This window comes from Oryctolagus cuniculus, chromosome 12, assembly GCF_964237555.1.
Source record: "Oryctolagus cuniculus chromosome 12, mOryCun1.1, whole genome shotgun sequence".
Taxonomy (NCBI): Eukaryota; Metazoa; Chordata; class Mammalia; order Lagomorpha; family Leporidae; genus Oryctolagus; species Oryctolagus cuniculus.
This window is the reverse complement of record NC_091443.1, coordinates 11,692,515-11,715,654: the sequence shown is the minus strand read 5'-3', so window position 1 is coordinate 11,715,654 and position 23,140 is coordinate 11,692,515. Positions and strand designations below refer to the sequence as shown.

The window sequence follows — 23,140 nt, the reverse complement described above, 5'->3', positions numbered from 1 at the left end:
CACTGTGCTCCCGATGCAGACTGGCCCAGCCAGCGTCTTCCTCGGACTGATGTGGATCAGCCTCACCCCACACCCAAGCCAGGCCTCCCGGGTGCACCTGGGCTCCTTTGGCCCCTCCTCCTTTCCTTTCAGGTCATTGAACATAGAAGCTCTTCCTCCTTTGATCTACTCCGTGCTGTGTTGGTCCAGCCACTCATTCATCTGTTCTGTCACTTACTCACTGGGCCCCGCGTAGATTAAAGGTAGCATGCCAGCCATTTTGCAAACAGCGATGTTAATCTACTGGGCATCACCCAGCCTTGTACTCCAGAAGCCACAGCAAGGGCGGGGCGGGGCTCCTCTTGCTGCATTGATGAATTGTCCTTGCAAATTATGAGAGATGTCTCCAAGAGAAATTGCTGCCCCTGGTTTCCCTTGTTTGCTGTCTTATTAATATTTAATCTCAACTTCTTTTGAGTGCCAAGAAGAATGAAACAGAATGAATTAACCCAAGCGATTCTGTCAGCTTGGCCTATAGTTGGAGATTGTGGCTGATTTTTTTAGTTTTTTTTGTGGGAAATATTTGCTGTGCTGTGCCATGGTGGTAAAGTACAAAAGACAAGGCTTTTAGTACACAATGGGGTATTATTCCACCTTAAGGAAATTCTGCCACCTGCCACCACAGGGATGAACCCTGAGGACAAGCTGAGCCGCACAAGCCAGTCACAGACAGACAAATGTGTGTGACTCCACGGGTATGAAGATAAGGTGGCTGGAGAGTCATTCAGAGAGACGGGAAGTGGAATAGCGGTGGCCAGGGGCTGGGAGAGAAATGGTGTTAGTGTTCAATAGTGACGGAGTTTTAGTTTGAGCTAAAGAAGCTCCGGAGACGATGGTGGTGCCAGCTGCGTGACAGTGGGAAGGTCCTTAATGAGATGGACGCTTCGAAACAGCTCCAACAGCGCTTTATGTGATGTAGGTTTACTGCAATGAAAGAAAAAGGTCCATGAGCCGCCTTGAGCCAGTTTGGATCTTCTAAAAGGAAGTTGGGCCCATCTGCCATCACACAAACGAACAAAAACATCTCGGACCAGTCAGAAAGGGTTTGGCGTGACCGCAGTAGGAATGATTTGCCGTGACCCATTTGGGCGAGGAAGCAGGGTGTGTGTGGTCCCGAGGCGGGGGTGGCTTGCACATGTCTGGGAGGCTTTAGGATGATATTGAAGGCAGAGCAGGGTGGGCAAGGAAGCCTTCCTGGCTCCCCTTTGAGGTTGTTAAGGCCGCCGTGGGGGTCGGTGTTTGGTCTAACAGGTAAGACGTAAGTGAATGCACCCCTGGGCCTGGGTTCCGTTCCCAGCTCTGGCTCCTGACTCCAGCTTCCTGTAGGTAAGGCACAGGTGACAGCTCAAGTAGTTGAGTTCCCACCGCCAGTGCAGGAGGTGGACTGAGTCCCCAGCTCCGGCCAGCACCTGCCATTGGGGTCATTCAGGGAGGGAACTGGCGAATGGGTGGAAGTGCTCTTTCTCTCCTCGCCTTTCAGTAAACATCAAACAACAGATCCCCAGCTATCCTGTTATTTTTCAAAAATCAAACTACTTGAGGATCTTTTTACAAAAAGATTTGTTCACTTGAAAGGTGGAATGACAGAGATGGACACACACACACACACACACACACGCACACAGATCTTCCATCTGCTGGTTCACTCCCCAGATGGCTGCGAGGGCTGGCGTTAGGCCAGGCTGAAGCCAGGAGCCTGGAACTCCATCTGGGTCTCCCATGTGGGGGGCAGGGGCCCAAGTACCTGGCCCATCCTCTGCTGCTTTCCCAGGTGCATTAGCGGAGAGCTGGACTGGAAGCAGAGCAGCTGGGGCTCGAGCCTTGAACTGGCTCTGCGACGTGGGGTTCCTGAGTCCCAGGAGGCCACACCACAGTGCCAGCCCCCACCGTGGGGCTCTTCACATGGTGTGTCCAGGCTCCTGGCTCGCCACCCCGTGGTTGAGATCAGTTACCGCCATAAAGGCACTTCAAAGAGTTCGTGGAGAAGGAGAATTGAAAGATAAGTGTGTATTTTTGTGTAAAAGCATGCTGAAACCCATGCGTGGTTTTGCATAACAGACATTTTTTCCGAGGTTTTTGAAGATGCCCTATACACAGGGACTCCTTGACTTACGAGGAGTTACGTCCTCATGAATAGTGTTGGCTGAAAACACGCCAAGTGCGTGTACGCCGCACATCCAGGCTGGCAGCACGGGGCACTGCGGCGCGTGGGTGGTCCTGCTGGTGGCCGTGAGGCTGACCGGGAGCTGCACCTGCCACAGCTGCCCAGCATCGCCCAAGAGGATGGCACCGCACAGCGCTCGCCCAGGGCAGAGCCATGTGCAGAAAAGTACGGTTTCTCCTGGGCACCATCACAAAGCTGAAAGTGCCAAGTTAAATCCTCAGGTGCTGGACTGTCATCAGTCAGGGACTGTGTGTGTTTCAAAAGATACCATTAGGGCCCATCACTGTTGCAAAGTGGGTAGAGCCACTGCCTGCAATGCAGCGTCTCAGATGGGCGCCGGTTTTTGCCTTGGTTGCTCCGCTTCCAACTCAGTTCCCTGCTAATGACCCAGGAAGTGCAGTGGAAGGCGGCTCAAGTGTTTGGGCCCCTGCCACCCACGTGGGAGACCTGGAAGAAGCTCCTGGCTCCTGGCTCCTGGCTTCGGATCGGCACAGCTCTGGCCATTGTGGCCATCTGGGGAGTGAAGATCTCTCTGTCTCTTCCTCTCTCTCACTTTTAAATAAATGAATAAATCTTTAAAAAAAATACTGTTAAAATCATAACTAGTTCTGCTCCTTTCTCGTTTCTGCAGAAGTTTAAGAAAACCAAATGTTCTGTTTGGACACAGTCACGGAGGTTGAGCAGGTGGATTTAGGGGCAGCTCACTGTATCACTGATCTCGTCTTTATACATCGTCTGCAGACACTTGGGGTCCAGCGTAGCAATCAGGACTTTGGAGCCTGCAGCCCCAGGCAGCTCCGTGAGTCTACCTGGAGTTGTCTGTCACTCGAGAGTGATCGTATGGACTGAAAGTGAGGACATGGCCCATCAGGAGAGCAGGGGGCCGTAAGAGCAATTCTGCGCTGCTCGGGAAGGCAGCATAGCCTGGTGGAAGTTAAACGCAGAGAACGCCCCTGGGAATTGCAGTCTAATATTGACTGAGTAGTGGCCATTTAATTGCCTTGTGGCTGGGGCACTTTGGTCTCCTTCCGTGGTCATATGTCAGGCTGGTTGTCTCGGAATGTGTGTGCAGGGCTCTGGGCCGGACCTGACCTGCCAGGTCCCCAGGGAGAGCCGCAGAGCCCAGCGATGACTTTTCAGTGAAGAAACTGTGGCTACACAAGGCTTCCGGCCTTTCACTGAGCCGGATGGGAAAGCCGCAGGTGGAGCCAGAGGTGGAAGCAGCTGGCGGGACACCTAGGAAGAGCTTGGGGGGCAGGGGTGGATTTTCCCGTAGAGAATTGAACAGGGCCAAATGGGACGCTCCCCAGTTCTGCAGCTCTAATGATGGCACCCCCACTTTCCCACGGAGGGACCCCAGCATGGCATCCTGGTGTGTGGGAAGGTAGTCTGGGGCTGGAAGTTTGGACAGCCAGGTCCTGTCCTTGGCTGCCTGCCAGGTTGCCGGTGTGTCAGTCAGAGGGGGTTCGTTCTGCATGGCTGGCAGGTGACCCCATGCAGGGTTGGGTGCTTGGCTGAACTGGGCCTGATTGCTGAGGGCAGCGTGTTTTAGGTCCTTACAGGGCGCTGGCCACTCTCCTTGTTCTGTGTTGTTTTGACATTGCTGGTCTTCACGTGTGACATAAAAATACCATTTTCATCGTTTTAGAGCGTGCGGTTCCCTGAGATTTAGTACAGTGCTGTGCAGCCAGCGGCACTGCTTCCAGAACGTTCTCACCTGAGGAGGACACCCCGTACGGACAGAGCAGGCACTCCCCGATCTCTCCTCCCTTCACCCTCTGGCTGTGACGAGTCTGTTTTCTGTCTCTGCGGACTTCCTTTCTGGATGTTTCATTGAGTGGAGTCGTGTGCCTGCCTCATTCCCCTTACGTCACGTTCCCAGGGCCCTGCTGCAGCACGGGTCAGAATGCCATTCCTCTTCGTGGCTGAATGAGAATTTATTGGATGGAGGACAGACCACATTTTGTTTATCTACAGTTCCATGGACAGGCAATTGGATCGTTTCTACTTTTTTTTAAAAAAAGTTTTTTTTTTTTTTTTTTTTTTTTTTTATTATTTGAAAGGTGGAGTTAGAGAGAGAAAGGTCTTTTCGTCTGCTGGGTCGCTCCCCAAATGGCCACAATGGCCAGGACTGGGCCAGGCCGAAGCCAAGAGCTTCCTCTGGGTCTCCCACAAGAGTGCAGGGGCCCAAATGCTTGGGCCATCTTCTGCTTTCCCAGCTGCATTAGCAGGGAGCTGGATCTCACACCACAGCGCCGGCCCCTGGTTCTACCTTTGGACCTGTGTGGGTACATGCTACTGCGAGCACGCACGTGTGAATCTGTGTGTGGACGCTGTTTTCAGCTCTGTTAGTGATGGGGCTGGAGTGGCATTTCTGGGTTACACAGTCATTCTTTGTTTACTTTCTTAGGAACCACACCTGTTTCCACGTTGGCATAACATCAGACATCCCCGCCTGCAATGAGAGTTCTGCTCATTCTTTTTTTTTTTTTTTTTTTTTTGACCGGCAGAGTTAGGCAGTGAGAGAGAGAGAGAGAAAGAGAGAGAGAAAAGTCTTCCTTTCTGTTGGTTCACCCCCCAAATGGCCGCTAAGGCCAGTACTGCGCCGATCTGAAGCCAGGAGCCAGGTGCTTCTTCCTGGTCTCCCATGCGGGTGCAGGGCCCAAGCACTTGGGCCATCCTCCACTGCCCTCCCGGGCCACAGCAGAGAGCTGGACTGGAAGAGGAGCAACCGGGACAGAATCCGGTGCCCCAACCAGGACTAGAACCCGGGGTGCCGGTGCCACAGGCGGAGGATTAGCCAAGTGAGCCGCTGCGCTGTCCAAGTTCTGTTTATTCTTAACTGAAAAAAAAAAAAAATGTGACGGCCGGACACCGGGATGGCTTAGTCCCTGGTGGCTCCGCTCCTCCAGTGGCTTTCATGCACACCACACCAGCGTTTGTCTATCTATGAGCTCATCCCACAGGGGGCTTAGGGCTGGCAGGACCCTTAGTTCTGCCTTCACACTGGAGTGCGAATCTTCCCAGTCGGGACTGTTGTTGCTTGCGTCTTCCTGTCCTGAACTACAGGCGCCCTGCACACTGCACCAGACAGCAGGCACCTGCACAGGGATAGCCATGGGGACCCTCCTCTGGACAGTGCTCACTGAAGGTCAGAATGCAGAGATGAGTTTAGGAAGATGGGGTTGTGCTCAGAGATGCTGGGCCTGGCACTCCCAGCCACTGCCGGTGCTCTGCCGAGCTCTGTGAAAAGACAGTGATGAATCAAGCAGAAGACGCGTGATCCCGGCCAGGGCCAGAGGAGACTTCAGCAGGCTGGGCACAGAGAACCGAGGCAGGGCCAAGGGATGGCAGCAGCCTGCGTGGGTCCCTCTCTCGGCTGCCAGAGGTAGCCAGTAGCAACAGGGGGCTCCCAGGTCCACCTGCGTTCAGGATGGCTGTGGGGGTTTTGCTTGGACAAGATGGAAAGAGTTAGAGAGGCAGCTGGTGGTGAGCCAGGCACAGTGCTGTGAAAGTATTCCATAGCCCTGCACCATACACTTGGAGATGGCTCATTAAGAGGGCAGATTTTGTTCTGTGTATTCTACCACAGTAAAAAGTTGATTTCGGGATAGACAGTAATTTTTCATGTTAACTCTGTTCCAGGAAGTATCTGGATGTGGGAGAGAGCAAGAGGGTCGGTCCCTCCCTCTCTCCCTCCCTCCCTTACTCCCTTCCTCCCTTCTTCCCTTCCCCTCTTCCCCTCCCCAGGCCTCCCTAGAGATTTGAAATGTCAGACGAACTGGCTGGCTTCCCTCGTGTGTCTTGTCCTGGTACTTTTAAGCCACGGCTCTGCTTTGCAAAGATATGATCACCTCCTTGGGAGTAACTATTATAAGAGTAAGCATGGCTCTTATTCTCTTCAGGACAGATATCACAGGGGTGACCTGAATTGCAAGAGAGAAGGGAGAAAAGCAACAATAGCATAATGTTTTCTGAGCCACATGTCTGTCAGGGGACAGAGGCAAGAATTCAGAAAAGCCCACAGTCCTAAGTTAGACTCTTGGAGCTCTCACCATGAAGGGGGTGTCGCTGACCGCTCCTGAGTGGGACTGAGGAAGAGGTCTGGGTTGGAATGGCCCGGGGTGACCAGGGGTGATGGACACTTCTGCATACGGAGAACATGAAATGATTGCTGGGCGAGGCTGTTACCTGAGCGAGTTGTCAGCCGTGGGATTCCCCTGTCACAGGTCACGTCTGAGGGGGAGGCCTGATGGTCCAGTGGGAACACGGTCGCTTGCCTGGCTTCCCGCTCACGCTGTGTGTCCCCAGCGGGGCGCTGGACACGGCTGTCATTCAAGGGAGTGCTTGCAAACACCCCGCTCCATGACAGCTGGGGCGAGCTGGGTGGGTGTGCGCCACTGTGCTGACTTCATCCAAAGCCATGTGGGTTGTGTTGCTGTGTTTCCAGTTTAATCAAGCAGACAGAATCAGAATTGACACTTTAAAAAATGGGAACTTCAGTTCCACCAGCTGGGGCCGAGCTATTTATTAGAATGATTTATTTGCATTAGTATATTTTTATTACGAGCATTTATCTCTGCCCCGACCAGCTGTCCCCGGGTCCGGGCGTATCGAGACCGGTCTGTGCCACAGCACATGTTAATTTCCTGTCCTCAGAAGGCCCCAGGGAGGTCACCACCCCCTCATCCGGGGCATATTTCACTTCCCGGCCTTACCTGTGCTGCCTGTCTGAGTGGGTGCCTTACCTGTGCTGCCTGTCTGAGTGGGTGGCTGGTAGGGTTTCAGATGATGATGCTGCAATACCCCACTGCAGGTACCCATGGCGGGGTGGGACCCAGCTTCCCCCTTGGCCGTGGAGAGTGGAGGTCCCCCTGGCAGGTGTCTTCCTGGCAGGTGTGACGTGCTGCTGGCCCCAGGGATGCCGATGGCATCTTCCTCTACGGTGCTGGGCATCCTGCGTGTGCGTGGGCCTTGAGCCCTGTGTGCTTCAGCTGCTGGGCCAGGCTGCCAGGCCCCCTTCTTGCCTGCTCCCTCCCTGGATGCGAACCAGAGCACCAGATGGGCTCTCCCAGGAGGGGCGTGACAAGCCCACCCTCCTGCTTCCTTTGAAGAGGCCCGGCTGTTTATTGTGAGATGGGGTTGTCATGGTGATGAGCGACACCCTCTCGGGAGGGAGGTGTCTCGTGCCAGGGGAGGACCATGCTGCCCAAGGACACCCACACTAGGGTGCGGGGCTGAGGGGTCCCATGGGCAGGCCGCGGCAGCCGACGTCCTGTCTGTATCCATCGGTCGAGTTGGTGCCCTGACCTGGAGCTGCACAAAGGCGCAGTGACTGACAACGGTGGGACATGGCTCCACGTGACCCCTCCACACGGGTCTGGTATCTGCCGAGGGGCGGTGTCCCAGCCCTGCCTGAAATGTTGGATCCCGCCCCCCTGGGGAGGGTGGGGTGTAGGTCCGTTGGTTCTGTTGTTGGAGGACGGGGGAGGCTTGCATCCCTGGGGCATTCTTAGAGATGACCTGAAGGGCAGGGCGGGTCACCATGGTGGGGAGTTTGCCAGTGAGAGGGTAACATATGAACACTCTCTGAGTGACCCGGAAGGACAAAGCACCCTCCAGAACTGTCGGGACATCGTCCCCAGTAGGACCAAGGAGGGTGTGAGCAGCAGTGGCCATGAGATCGCCCTGCTGTGCCCTTTGAGAGCTTTTTCCTGGTAAGCTTTGGCCGCAGCAAGAGGCGCAGAGCTGGGGTGTGCAGGGGGACAAAACCCGCCCTGGTGGGACCCTCGGAGAGCAGTGCCGAGGCCTATGTGGGCCCCGCAGAAACGGGCAGTGGCTGCTCTGCGTGGCCGGCGTGGGATCCTTGGGTGAGGCCTGCAGGGATGGAGAGCTCTGAAGGGCAGGGAAGTGAGCAGGTGTCTCAGGCGAGCCCCAGCCCAGCCTGGATCCACAGGACCACAAGGCAGGGCCGGGTGGCGAGCTCACCTCGCCTCGGGGTGGGGGGGACTGTCCTTGGGCTTCTTACAGAGAGTCTGGGGGCTTTGGAGACCACCAGACATCCGGCCTTCCCTGTGCTCAGCTGTGCCACTGCACACTCCCAGCTCCAGTGATGCCCTTTAATTTCGCTCTAAACCTTGCGTAGAATTGGAGCTCCGGGCCGGCGCCGCGGCTCACTTGGGTAATCCTCCGCCTAGCGGCGCCGGCACACCGGGTTCTAGTCCTGGTTGGGGCGCCGGATTCTGTCCCGGTTGCCCCTCTTCCAGGCCAGCCCTCTGCTGTGGCCAGGGAGTGCAGTGGAGGATGGCCCAGGTGCTTGGGCCCTGCACCCCATGGGAGACCAGGAGAAGCACCTGGCTCCTGGCTCCTGCCATCGGATCAGTGTGGTGCGCCGGCCGCAGCGCGCCAACCGCCGCGGCCATTGGAGGGTGAACCAACGGCAAAGGAAGACCTTTCTCTCTGTCTCTCTCTCTCTCACTGTCCACTCTGCCTGTCAAAAAAAAAAAAAAAAAAAAAAAAAAAAAAAAGAATTGGAGCTCCGTCAAAGAACGTGACAGTGACGGGCTTGGACAGGGAGCGGCAGCTGCACCTGGCTGTGTCACCGGAGTGAGAAGCCTTCGTTAATGCCCACACCTGCGGCCTCAGTCTTCTCATCTCGAAATGGGTCTCCTAACCGAAGGCCCTAAAGCATTGCATAAACACAACTCGGGGTCCGTGTCACCGCTGGCATCATCCTGTTGCTGCTGTTTGAGCATTTATTTCCAGAAAGTTCTGGGACTTGACATACCAGCTTGCCAGAGCCCCCTTGGGCATTTGGACAGTGACTTCTGAGCTGCAGATCTGACTTCTGTCTTCCAGATGGTAGAAGAAACCAAGCAGAGAAACGAACCCTAACCTTGCATTTTATTAACTCAATAAAGCAGTGGTGGTATGGGGTCGTCTTTATTTATTTATTTATTTATTTATTTATTTATTTATTTATTTATTTATTTTGACAGGCAGAGTAGACAGTGAGAGAGAGAGACAGAGAGAAAGGTCTTCCTTTTGCCGTTGGTTCACCCTCCAATGGCCACCGCGGCCGGCGCGCTGTGGCCAGCGCACCGCGCTGATCCGAAGCCAGGAGACAGGTGCTTCTCTTGGTCTCCCATGGGGTGCAGGGCCCAAGCACCTGGGCCATCCTCCACTGTACTCCCGGGCCACAGCAGAGAGCTGGCCTGGAAGGGGGGCAACCGGGACAGAATCCGGCGCCCCAACCAGGACTAGAACCCAGTGTGCCGGCGCAGCTAGGTGGAGGATTAGCCTATTGAGCCACTGTGCCGCAGGCTGGGGTCATCTTTAAGCGGAGACGTTAGGATGTGCCTTTGGGGGCATCTTGTTGTTTGCAGTGATATTCGGACTGTTTCCATGCATTCTCACCTAACAACTTAGGTTTTAAAAAATATGATTTTAAGCCTTGAATACTATTGGTGGGAATACGAATTGGAATAACTTCTTTGGAAAACAGGATGGTGTTTTCTCAAAAAAAAAGAAAATTAAACACAGAATTATCTTGTGATGCAGTGACTCCGCATCTGGGTTTGTATCTGAGAGGAGAGAAAGTCGAGCCTCCAAGAGGTGTCCGAGGGCGCGTGTCCACGGCCGCGTACTCGCAGTGGCCAGGGGTGCAGCCGCCAGCCACGCACGGATAAGCAGATGAGGTCTGTTCACGCGATGGGACGTTACTCAGCGCTAAGAAGGAAGGACGCGCTGAGGTGCGCTGCGGCGCGGACGACACTGCTGAGCGAAACAAGCCGCTCAGTAAGGACGGATGCTAGTAGCGCGCTGACCTGAGGTTCCCAGGGGAGGCAGGTTCATAGAGAGAGAGGAGAATGCCGGTTACGGGGTCTGGGCGGGGAGGGAGACAGAGAGTTGTTCGTTTGATTTTGCAAGATACAAAAGTTCTGCAGATGGTTGGTGGCGATGGTTGCACAGTAGGAACAAACTTAATGGAACAGGAATATACTTAATGGAACCGGAGCATACACTCGACTGTGCACTTAAAAATGGTGAAGCTGGTGAATTTTATGTGATGTCTGTTTTACAATTAATATAACTAACACAATTTTTAAATAACTTAGAAGTGTACGTACATATTAAGGCATACGTAACATTTAAGTGTAGTTAAGCATACACGCTCATACACCTGCACTCCTGCACACACGTATTTTACAGGATGAAGCACGGTGCGTATCGGTGTCCGTGTCTGGGTTCATCTCTCTGACGTATAAAATCACAGCCTTCCCCTCTCCGTTCCAGGTGTGCAATGGTCTGGAGCAGCCCAGGAGGCAGCAGCGCTCGGATCTCAACGGACCTGTTGACAATAACAACATCCCGGAGGTGATTTTCCCACGGGTGAAGGTGCCGGGCCAGGGCCCAGACGGTGGACTTCCCGGCCCGTTGACCTACTCACCCTCTGCTTAATGTTCCCTTCCCGGCCGGCACTAGGTGGGAGGGATCCAGGGCAAGCCAGGGAGTGGGGAGGAGGTGAGGGCACGCTGGCGTGGGCAAAGGGTGTTTCCAGCTGACTGACACACACCATGGACTGTTCCGGTGTGGCTGATGCTGTGTGTGTGGGAAAATCATGGGTGCCCCGATGTGAAAGAAAACTCATTGTCCCGTTGTCTGAGAGCCATGTTCTAAACTGAGTTTTGTACCATTGGCATCTAGGACTAGATAAATTTTTTTTTAATTTTTGGGGCCTGTCCTGTGCACTCTAGGATATTTGCAAGCGTTCCTGACCCCTCCCACTGTGTGCCAGGAGTCACCACCCCCTCCACTTGTTGCGACCCTGAAAAATGTCTCCGGACATGGCTAAATGTCCCCTTTTGGGGACAAAAATCATTCTGGTTGACACAGATTTAGAAGACAGCTCCCACGTAAGCTAATGCTGCCATCGTAGAGGTTATGAAAATGAGGAGGTGAGCAAGCTGTTTCCCCGCTTTGGGCACAAAGCTTAGGTGAGATTTTCCAGCTTGGATGAAATGATTACAGCTAACCCTGGGGCAGCACGCTGTCTCCTTTATCTTGCTCTCAAAGACACTCCAGGTAGCCCTCATACAGTGAGTTAGAGGACCACTGGGTTGCTTGGTCTCTAGGTTCCCTCCGAGCCGTGACATTCTCAGGGTCGCTGAGGTTTGGGCCATAGGCTTTTCTACAGCTCCAAAGCGTCTTGTTGCCGGCACAAGGCTGGCGCGCAGTGCGGAGCTGACTTCTTGGGAATCCCAGTCACGGTGGTTTAGGCACTTCTCATGGTGGTGCACGTCTTAGCCCATCTGAGCCTAGATCTTACGAGCCACTTAGGTGTCTTTTTTTTTTTTTTTTCCTATTTCCTAACAGACAAAGAAGGTGGCATCATTTCCAAGTTTTGTGGCCGGTAAGTGCTTTTGAATTTCTTCTCTCCGAGTTGCATTTAGTGTCCAGACAGATGGGCTTTGACTTGTGTTTCTGCAGAGCTGGTTCAGAACACACCTTCCAGCCAGGTGGTGGGGCCTTTGGTTGGCTGAGCCCTGCGTATGGCTCCACGTGGTGGGGAGGGAAGGCCCAGCCCATCTGCCTGCTTTGGTAAAGGGAACAATAGAGCATTTGTGTGAGTACACACTGGCTGATTGCATTCATGAGACGCGGCTGGCTGCATTAACGGACTGCGATCCACCACTCCGGATCAGGGTGGTATGGTAATGGCCGAAGTCGGGCTGCCGTGCTGTGCGTTTTCAGCTTCCTCATTTCCCTTTAAGGAGGTGCGTAGTGCCTGTCAGCGTCCCGTCGGGAACCAAGCAGACCATACGTTCTGGATCGCTTGTCCTTGTGGGGAGGCCACAGGCTTGGCTGTGGGTGGAGCCGGCTCTGTGTGACCTGGATGAGTGTGGCAGGGGACCCCGGGGTGTGCCTCAGGAGGGCCTGTGGGTGCTTCTGGTGCTGTGGCTTCAGAGTAAGATGCTCTTATCCAGGCTTTCGCTTCGCCAGAACGAAGCTCCTGCCCCTGCTAATGTGTTGCCATAAACAATGCAAGCGTTATTAATTCTTTGAATAAGCTGGTTACTAATTCTTATGAATATTCATGGGAGCAAGGTAAATTAGACTCCAGCAGTAAATGACTGTAAACTTTCCCACTCTGCTTTTCTTTTTTAAAATTTCTGTTTATTTGAGAGGGAGGGAAGGAGGCTGAGAGAGACAGAGAGAGAGCCCCCATCTGTTGGGTCACTCCCTAGATGGCCGCGTTGGCTGGGGCTGGGCTGGGCTGGGCTGAAGCCAGAAGTGGAGAATTTTGTCCAGGACTCCACGTAGATGGCAGGAGCCCAACTACTTGAGCCATCACCTCTGCCTCCCAGGATCTACATTAGCATAAAGAGCTGGAGTCAGGGGCCAGAGCTGGGCATCGAACCAGGCACTCCTCTGTGGAATTCAGGTGTCTTCCTGCTAGGCTAAGTGCCTGTCCCATCTGCTTTTCTTTTTTAGTAAAGAACTCAAGCCCCCAAATTCCCTTTTAAGAGACTAGTCTGAACCAGGCTTAAACCAGTTCCAACTGGTTCAAAACAGGTTAACCCTCTCAACCTAACTTTGACAGTTGGAACTGGCTCAATATTACCTGAATTGGATGCAAATCATTTTTAAACTGTCAGGACTGATGTTATACACCTCAAATAGACTTTCCTCCATTCTTACCAGTGAAAACAAGCCCACTTAGGTCCTGCCAGCAGTCTGCATGCAGTTTGAGATACGTAGTTGCTGGTTCAAACTGGCTCAAACTGGTCTTCCCCAGGTCACAACAGGTTTTGATGATTCCAGCAGAATCATGAGTGACAGCTTTTCAGGACCCAGTGATTGGCAGGAAGAGACCACAGGCCCCCCGTGTCCCTCTGTCCACAGGGAAGCTTGGTTAGGGTCCTGACGTATGCGTGGCAGCGTCTCCTGCAGGGGACAGGGTGGGAGGCAGCTGCAGCACCGGCTTCCACGTGGTCGGGGGGAGGGGGAGGGAGTAGGGGGTGCCAGTCTCCCTGCTCCTGCGATGCCGACTTCCTGTGAAGCTGTCACTGTGGGTGGGCCCAGGAACTGCAGCCCCCGCAAGCTGTCTGGGGAGGTGACTCATGTGTTCACCTCCCTTGGGTCCTGAGCCTGCCCCCGTCTCCCTGGGGGAGGGGTACAGAAGGAGAGAGCAGGGCGGAGGCCTCGGGCAGCCCTGACTGTGGCTTCTAACCCTGTGGAAGACTCAGTTCTCTGTGCCGCCCAGGGCTGGCCCCAATCAGATCAAAACACAACCGGGTGCCTCCAACCGATTCTGACTGCCAAAGCCTGGATGGAACCGGCTCACACCAGTGTGCACAGTGAATTTCGGGTGGTTCCTGTAAGGAGGAGCCCTTTGGTTGGTAGAAAACTACAGGTCCTGAGTGAAAGGACCACCCCCGGTGTTGGAGGATCCGTATCTGACAAAGCCTTCGTGGACCAGACATCTCAGTCAGCAATGGGAGGAGATGATGATGATGGAAAACCCTAGGATGTATCCGCACGCGGAAGCCATCCCCGCACCAAACACCTGTGTCGGTGAGGAATGCATGTGGGCAGGAGGATCAGAAGGCGTCAGGGCCTTGACGAAGGCTGGGGCGGGCGCTGCGCCACCAGCGCCCTCACCACATGAGGGTCAGCATTTCTGCTTCTGCCGGCCGTGCAATGCAGCGCACCTGCAGATGACGTACAACACCTAACACAGTGCAGGCGTGTGGACGGAGCTGATGCACTGTCTTGTTCAGGGAGTAATGACAAGAGAAACAGGAAAACCGAGCACTGTGTTCAGTAAAGGTGCCTTTTTTTTTTTCTGAATATTTTTGATTGGCAGTTGGTTCAATCAGCTGGCAGGTGTGGAGGCAGACTGTGTTTGCAAAAGTAACTTTTCTATAAAGGTAGGCAGACGTGTGCTTATTAAAATCAGAAGGTGGGTGCTGGGCCCAAGCCGCAGTAGCTAACAGCGGCAGCTCCAGTGCCGAGTGTGAGACCCCTCCCTCACTTGGTGCTATACTCATTTAACCATGAGGATGAGCTCCAGGCTCATGCAGATGTCAGGGCCCTGTGGTCCCTGACGCCCAGGCCACTGCCCAAGCCCACATGCTGGTGACGCGGAAGAATAGGGACTCCAGTGCCCGGGCCTGCCCCGCACCCCTGCCCTCTCTGTAGGTTAGAATCACCTTGTTTGCTTTCAGAATGAGCAGTGGGGGCGCTGATCTAAGCTGACAGCATCTCACACCTCCCCCTCTGCAGCTCAGGATGGGGTGGGGCTCTCGAGCCTGCTGATGGCACAGGGACAGGAGTGAGCAGAAGCCAGGTGACCAGAGGGACGTGGGCTGGCCCGAGAGGATTTGTGAAAACCAAAGTAGCTTTTATTTTTGTGAACAAGATTGTGTGTGTTCAGTGTTCCATGTGGTCAGCGCAAGGAGGGATTAGACGTGTTTTAAAATATGAACTTTGATTCGGAGGTTTTTAAAGATTTCTCGGAATAGGGCTTGGATCAGGCTAGAAGCCACAGGAGTTAAAAATAGATTCAGGCCGGTGCCACAGCTCACTTGGCAAATCCTCCGCCTGCGGTGCTGGCACACCGGGTTCTAGTCTTGGTTGGGGTGCTGGATTCTGTCCCGGTTGCTCCTCTTCCAGTCCAGTTCTCTGCTGTGGCCTGAGAAGGCAGTGGAGGATGGCCCAGGTCCTTGGGCCCTGCACCCACATGGGAGACCAGGTGGAGGCACCTGGCTTCTGGCTTCGGATCGGTGTAGCACACCGGCCGTAGCGGCCATTTGGGGGGTGAACCAATGGAAGGAAGACCTTTCTCTCTCTCTCTCTCTCTCACTGTCTAACTCTGCCTGTAAAAAAAAAAAAAAAGAAAGATTCTATCCTGGAAATCCCTGCAGAACGTCTCCCTCCTTGCCTGCCCCGATGGAAAAACCCTGTCTCATCCCTGAGCCTAGACCTCCCCAGTGGAGGGACTGTTACATCCCGTGTGACTCCTTCCCCAAACGTCCTGGCCGTGTACCAGCCTACACGCGGGCCCTGTGCTGAACACACACACGGCGCTGGCTGTATGGGTGTGTACTTTGGGTTTCCGTCCCCTGCTGGAACCCAGAGGAACATCCCATCTGCCCGAATGCTTCCATGGCAGCGCAGGGTTGGTTTGTGAATGCACGGTGGTTTGGTTACTCTGCAGGCCGGCTGTTGGGTGGTTTCTGGCCAGTGTGGCAAGGAGTAGCCTTGCGGCTAAGCCTCTGTGTCCAGGGGTGCGGTCCAGGATGCAGCAGGGTCCCAGGCAGGAGCACCACAGGTAAAGGTGCCCGAGTGCCTGCCCTGGAGCAGGCAGGGGACACCATCCTTGGGTGCGTGGTGCGTGCCACCAGCTGTTTGGTCTCAGCCCCAGGCCAGTGGGTGCAGAGTGGTGTCCTGTTGATTTCACGTGTGCGTGTTTCATGGTAGGTGAAGCCAAGCATGCTGTACGTTGCAGGTGCTAATGAGCTGTTTGTTTCCCCTGCCTCTGTTGACCCCCCTCTTTCATGGGGTGTAATTAGCAAATAAGAATTAGATGCATTTAAGATATACCACATGATGTTTTGTGAAATGATGGCGCAATGAAGCTAATTAGCAGGTTCCTCCCCCAACATTGTTCCTTTTGTCTGTGGTGAGAACACGTGAGAGCTGCAGTCTTAGTGAATTTCTTGTCTACACAGGACACATTACTGTTAACTGCAGTCACCGTGCTGTCCATTAGACCCCAGAACTTGCCCATCTTATAATTCAGTTTATACTTTGGCCAGCGTTTCTCCATCTCCTCTACCCTCCTGCCAGCTGAAATTCTTGGTGTTTCTTTTATGGCTTTTAGTTTTAGTTAAAAAAAAAATAGAAAGATCTTCCGTTTACTGGCTCACTCCACCAGATGCCTGCAACAGCCAGGGTGGGACCCGGCTGAAGCCAGGAGCCAGAAACCCAATCCACATGGGTGCAGGAACCCAGTGCTAGAGCCATTACCTGCTGCCTCCCAGGGTGCTCCTTAGTAGGAAGCTGAAGTCGGGAGTGGAGCCAGGACTCAAACCTAGGCTCTCAGTGTGGGATGCATGCATCCCAAGCAGGCTCTGAGCCCCTGCCCCATATGCCTGCCCCTTTGGTGTTCCTTGATTTGCATTATTCTTTGCATGCAAAGGAAATGTGCCCTTTGGTTTATTTTATACAAGTTTCCACTAGGTTACTGTTGCCTTCGTTTTCATATATGGTTTCCTTTTCTGAGTGTTTTATGGAATCAATTTTTTTCCTTTGAGGTTAGCATGACCTCACGTTCTTAAGATTTTTTTTAAAACAATAAAGTTGCCTTCCAGAACTTCTACAATTGTATGTTAAATTATTTCAATATTGGATTCATCTGGAATTTATTTTTGTGTGGATACAGGAGGAGTTCCATCTTAAGCATTTAGTCCCAAGCATCTAATCAGTTATGCCAAAACTGAAATCCACGGGCAGGCGTTCTGTGTCGCAGTTAAGACATCACTTGGAATACCTGCAGCTCATGTTGGAGCACTGGGTTTGAGTCCCAGCTGTGTTGCCGATTCTGACTTCCTGTTAATGGCCACCCTGGTAGGCAGCAGGTGACAGCTCAACTCCACCCAGCTCACGTAGTTGGGTCCCTGTCACTCACATGGGAGGCCCAGACTGACTTGCCAGCTCCTAGCTTGGCCTGTCCCAGCCCAGCAGTGGTGAGCATTTGTAGGTGTGATGCAGCATATGAGAGATCTCTGGTTCTCTTTCCCCTTCTTTCTGTCTCTCCACCTCTCAGATAAATGAAACACAAAACAATTTAAAAAGTCCTAATTCATCTTTTCCGTGCTGGCTTGAAATGCCACTTTTGCCATGGCCTGAATTGCCGTGTGTGAGAGTACTTCAGAAGGTTCGCAGGACACCTGTGGAAGCCCCCCTGTACGACCCCAGCAGGAGAGCCCTGTGGCTCTCAAGGTTGCGCACTCCATTGCTACCACCACACCAGTAAGCCTTTGTCTTCATGCACCAAACTTCGCTCTGGTTTCCACTTTCCCATGAACTTTCTGAAGCCCTTTTGTATGTGCGGATGCATTTCCTGGTGTGTCCTAGGAACTGTCCATCACCCAGGCTCCAGACCCAGGCTGCTTTACTTACTGGGAGTTTGTGGTGCATTTTATTATGTGGTAGGGCTCGTTCCTTCCCTCGCTACCACCCTGTCTTTGCCACTCTCCCCTGAATACTTTTGCACATTTATTTTTGTACTGAAACCTTAAGCTCAGCTTATCTGGTAACACACTGAAATTCCTATTGGTATTTGTACATGGCATGCGCAGAATTCATCTAGAGGCAGAGTGCCAGCTTACGTTATAGAATCTTCCCAGCCACAAAAGGGCTCTCTTGTATTCAAGGTTGTTTCTCTTCACCAGTAAGGTTTATTCATAAAAATTCAACACATATCTTTTTCTTCTATTTCTTGATGCTATGTCCCTTTTATTGTTTTTGTAAATGCTGTTTTGTTTTCATTTCATTCTTTCCAGCTAGGCACTGTTTGTAGGTACAGAGAAAGCTATTGATTTTTAATGTATTAAATTTTATTCCATTGCCTTAACGAAGTCTATCTTTTTTTTAAAAAAAAAAAATAAAATCAGATCTTTAGTTGTTTTCTTGATTTTTTCCTGGCGTGCAATCATGCCATCTGCAAACGAGGATGACTTTCTGCTGCTTCCTCTCTTGTGTTCTGTTCCTTCTTCTTGTTGACTTGGGTTGTGTAGAACACAGGCATGATATTATATAACAGTGGGCTTTAGCTTCCTAAAAAAGCCACCTTTTGACAGATATGTCCTCTTAATCTTTATCCTAAAAAATTCAGACATGTACACAGCCTACGGAGACTACCATACCCATCACTATGCTCCTGCCACAGTCCCACCCTCTCACAAGCAATGGGGTTTAATCTGCACCCTCACCTCCTTGTCACGTTATTCTGAAGCAAATCTCAGACCCCACATCATGTCCTCTCAAAATATTTCAAATGTATACTTCTTTTTTTCTTTTATTTAATAAATATAAACTTCCAAAGTACAACTTTTGGATTATAGCGGTTTTTCCCCCTATAACCACCCTCCCATCCACAAACCATCCATCTCCTACTCCCTCTCCCATCCCATTCCTCATTAAGATTCATCAAATGTATAGTTCTAACATATAGGAACCCTACTTTTTAGAAATTCCAGTACTGTTATCATAGCTAAAATAACACGAACAATCATTTCGTTATAGCACTAAGTGCCCAGCTAGTATTTGCATTTTCCCAGTTTGAGTGTAATTTTTTAAACAATTTATTTATATGTTTGAAAGGTAAAATGACGGAGATATTCCACCTGCTGTTTCGCTCCTCCATGGCCACAAGGGCCAAGGGTGGGCCTGGCTGAAGCCAGGAGCCTGGAGCCCCCTTTGGGTCTGCTGTGTGGGCGGCAGGGGCCCAAGTACTTGGGACATCTGCTGCTGCCCTCCAGCATTCATTGGCAAAGAGTTGATTCAGAAGCAGAACAGCTGGGACCCAAAACAGCCTTCTGGGGCTGGTGCTGTGGCTCGGGAGTTTAAGCCTCTTCCTATGGCAGAGGCGTCCCATGTGGGTGCTGGTTCTAGTCCTGGCTGCTCCTTTTCCAATTCAGCTCTCTGCTGTGGCCTGGGAAGACAGTGGAGGATGGCCTAGATGCTTGGGCCCCTGCACCTGCATGGGAGACCTGGAGGAAGCTCCTGGCTCCTGGCTTCAGATTGGAGCAGATCCGGCCATTGCAGCCATTTGGGAAGTGAAACGGTGGATGGAAGACCTTTCTCTCTGTCTTTCCCTGTCACTGTCTATCACTCTGTCTCTCAAATAATTTTTTTTTTTTTAAAAAAATGGCCTTCTGATATGGGATGGAGCATTGCAGTTTGTAGCTTAACCCACAGCACTGGCCCAAGGACATGTGTGTGTTTGGGGATTCACATTAGATCCCTCCATTAAGACTGGGTGATGTATTTCATTATTCTCTTTTGTGTCTTTTATCTTCTTCACCCATCTCCTTGTCTTCTCTCTTATGGTTGTTGCTGACATTATAGAATGATCTGTATCATCCATCCTACTGTTTCCTGCAGTCTGGAATCGCTGGTTGTACCTTCACAGTATTGTTTCGCATGCATCCCTGTTCTCCATGTCCTGTGAAGCGGTGGGGTCTTAGAGGGTTGATCATATCCTGTCTGACTGGGGAAAACCATTCGTGGGTATTACCGTGTTCTTCCCGTGTCATCTGGAGGTCTCTCTCCGGGTGATATTTATTAGCAGCCATTAACAATCCTTTGATTCGGGCAGTGATTAGAGGTTGCAAACGTGGTGTGCTGGCTCCATCGCTGCTGCTTTGTTGATGCACTGGAAATCTATGCAGGGAAACGTTCCCTCATCAAGTGTGTATTCAAACACGAAACACAGCTTAAATAATTCCTTCCCTTTATGTAGCCGTTTTAAAATGAACAAGTGGCTGGTGTTGTGCCGCCTGCGACACCAGCATCCCGTGTGGGCCCTGGCTGCTCCCCTTCCGATCCAGCTCCCTGCTAATGGCCTGGGAAAAGCAGCAGAAGATGGTTCAAGTACTTGGGCCCCTGCCACCCAAATGGGAGACCACGATGAAGCTCCTGGCTCCTGGCTTCAGCCATTGCAGCCATCCGGGGAATGAACCAGCAGATGGGAGATCTCTCTGACTTTCCCTCCTCCTTTCTAATTCTGACTTTCAAATAAATGAATGAATCTTCAAAGCTACGTAAGTAAAATGAGCACGTTTCCCTGACAGCCTCTGACGATGCCTGGCGAGGTTTTCTGTGCAGTTGGTGAGCACTCTGGGTGTGGATCTTGGCTGGTGTGTTCTGGTGCATCTCATTGTTGCTTTCTGTGCCCCTGGGGTCTCATCTGTGACCAGGACAGCCTGTCGTGGTTGGTTCTCAGTCCTGAGAATAGGGCTCCCTGGCTTTCTGATTTCATAGAACATTCCAGAATCACCTCAGATCCTTCGTGCCCCAGGCCCAGAGCCAGAGCCAGAGCTATTTCTGCACAGATCCCTGTGGAGTGATAGAGACCACGATCTGTGTCGGGTGGGTGCTTGTTGCTCCAGATCTGGTCAGAGGTAGGCATTAAGGTACCTGTGGTAGATGGTGGCCCGAATGACCCCCGTTGGCCCCACTCTGGGTACACATGCCCTTGGGCAGCCCCTTGAGTGTGGGCCGGACTTGCTAGCTTGCTGTTAATGAATAGAGTATGTGGAAGTGATGAGATACGGCTTCCAAGGTTAGACTGCACAGAGAGGCTTCCCTCTTGCTTGCTCTTGCTGGTTCTCTATAAGGGAACCAAGTGCTGTGTTGTGCTTGTGAGTTGCCCTATCAGAGACAGGGGACTGGTGTCCCTGGGAGCAGCCTGGGAAGCGAACTTGCAAGTGCATCCTTCCCCATCGGGCCTTACGGTGGCCACAGCCCTGGTGGCCACCCTGACCGTAGTCTTGTGGCTGATCCTGAGCCACAGGCTAAGCCGGGCCTGGGTTCTGAACCCACAGAAACTGGGAGACAGTAAATGTGTGTTGTTCAAGCCACTACAATTCGGGGGGTAATTTGTTATGCAGTGACCAATAACTATCAGGCTGTGTATTTGTAAGATAAAATCCACGGGGATTCATGCCGACACTCTGACGGGGCTACATTTGTCTTTCTTCCCTAACCTGACCACACGTTTGTTCTATTCTGCTCACCATACGGCCGTCTCGGAGTGGCGTCACCCACGCTGGCCGGCACACAGCGCTGCAGATACAGTGTCTGAGTTATTCCAGTTACTTTTGTATCCCCGGAGGGATGTACGATCTAATGACTGTGTTCCGGAATATTTTAGAATAGATCTTCCTTTTTTGATTGTGTCACAAATGGATACACATTTCCATTTGCTTTTTTTCATGTCTTCTAATTCTTAGAAACTTGCTTTTTGGAATAAATTTTGCTTTGTAATTACATAAAATATGTGCGTGACTACAAAGTCAAATATGCAAACCGGGGTAATGCAGAGATGCCTCATCCCCCCACCCCATCCCCCACGCCCCATTGCTTCCCTCCTGCTGTGGATACCCATCTTTGGCATGTCATGTACGTTTTTTCCTTTGGGTAAGCGTGTCTTCCCCTTTCTTAGGCAGACGGGAGTGCGCTGGCCTGCTTTTTCTCCATCTTGCTTTTTTCATTAAGTGCTACGTGCTGGACAGGACGCCAGTGAGCCCAGCGGGACGGGCAGGACATGGAGGGCCCTCCTGGCACTCTGCCGTGGACGGCTGCTCCCATTCAGGAGGGCCTGGGTGCTTTCCAGTGCCTGGCTATGAACACCATGCTTCGGTGAGCGGCCCATGCGTTTGCCTGTCCCCGGTTTCGCCAGTGTTTTGATTTATGATGCCTCTTCTGGGAATTTGTTCTCCCCGATCCAAGTTTTTCCTGAGCTCTGTCCTGGGCCCATCTACGCACTGCGGCGAGCTCGGCCTTTGCCTCCCCTGGCTCTGCGAGAGCCCCTCTTCCTCCCGCAGCAGTGACCTGGCCTTGCCCACTGGGTGTCTGAAGAGCCACCCTGGGAGCTCCCAGATCCTTTCCTGGGAGACAGCCCAGCCTCTGCTGCAGGCGGGGGCGGCCTGGCCCGGGCTGTGTTCTTCAGGCTGGCTGCGGCTTCCCTGATCACTTTCCGTGAGGGCGTGGTCTGGCTCCCAGGCAGGCTGGGCAGTGGGCAAGGCATTGGTGGCAGGCAGACAGAGCCCATGCAGGGCTGAGAGACCAGGCCTCGGCCCTCGTGGAGGGTCCAGTGTGAGACCAGCTCCCCTCTGCAGCTCACCCCACCCCCACCCTTTCTGCATCCCAGACGCCTCCCTGGGACTGGTCTTTGTGCCATCATGGGTGGCTGGCCTGGCAAGCGGCTCAGTGCCTCTCCAGCCCTGTGCTGCCCATCCGTGCTGCCGCCCCTCCATCCCGCAGCGCCAGCTGCCCCTCTGCCCTCAGAGCTCACGTCCACCGGCCTCTGTCCTTCCACCGTGCTGCCTAACTCTGCCCCTCCGCCCCAGGATGGGGGTAGCTGCCTCTTGTCTGCGCATCCCACGCTGTCCGCTTGCCGGCTCCTGCCTGCTCGCCCCGCACACAGTGCTCCAAGGTCACCGCGGCCTCCTTGTCATTAGGCTTAGTCCCTGCTGGCTCCTTGCAGTTGGCCTCTGGCCAGCATGGACACAGATGGGCACTTCCCCCTTCCCGAGCCCCTTCTCTGCTTGGCGCTGGGCAGAGCTGGCTCCTGGGCCCCCCTCCCACTGCTCTCCCCGCGCCCCCACCCCGATGGTGACGCATCCCTGCCCGCGCTGCGCTGGGCGCCTGCCACAGCTCGTTCCCCATCTGTTTCCCTGCCGGGGGCGCCTGAGTCAGCGGCCTGCTGGGCCCCTTCTGGAGGGCGCCCAGGCTCCTGTGCTGAAGTGCCCAGAATCCCCACCCTCAAGGTCAGCCCTCTCCCACTACCCCTCCTCCAGGGCGGCAGCTCCGCCCATGCAGCCTCCCCTGCCCTGCAGCCCCTCGCCTTGTCCGCTGGTGCTGTCTGCCCAGGGTGCCGCTGTCTACCTCTGCCCTGTGAACCTGGCCCACACCTGCGGCCCCGCTCACTTGCCTGGACCCCTGCACTGCTGTGGCCTCCTGCAGCCAGAGCTAATTTCTATAGGCAGGGATGGCTGGGCCCCTTGTGTGGCCCCAGGCTCCTCACACCTGGCTAGTGCTTCCTCTGCAGTCTTGGCTTGCTCCACCCCTTGTCCCCGGGCCATCTGGAATCTCTTAGCCCTTCAGAAGGCTCCCTGCCACCCCAGGACCTTTGCACCTGCA

The 23,140-nt window shown here is 53.2% G+C and overlaps 1 protein-coding gene across 8 annotated transcripts in view; it reads left to right on the top strand.

The window, feature by feature from the left end:
- APBA2 (amyloid beta precursor protein binding family A member 2) overlaps nucleotides 1–23,140 on the top strand; it is a 227,238-nt gene that overhangs the window by 174,208 nt on the left and 29,890 nt on the right. For all 8 annotated transcript variants that reach the window (XM_070053530.1, XM_070053531.1, XM_051822257.2 and 5 more), the window contains 2 exons: nucleotides 10,499–10,579; nucleotides 11,579–11,615. In XM_070053530.1, coding sequence (XP_069909631.1) covers nucleotides 10,499–10,579; nucleotides 11,579–11,615 — 118 coding nt within the window. The remainder of the gene's footprint in view (nucleotides 1–10,498; nucleotides 10,580–11,578; nucleotides 11,616–23,140) is intronic.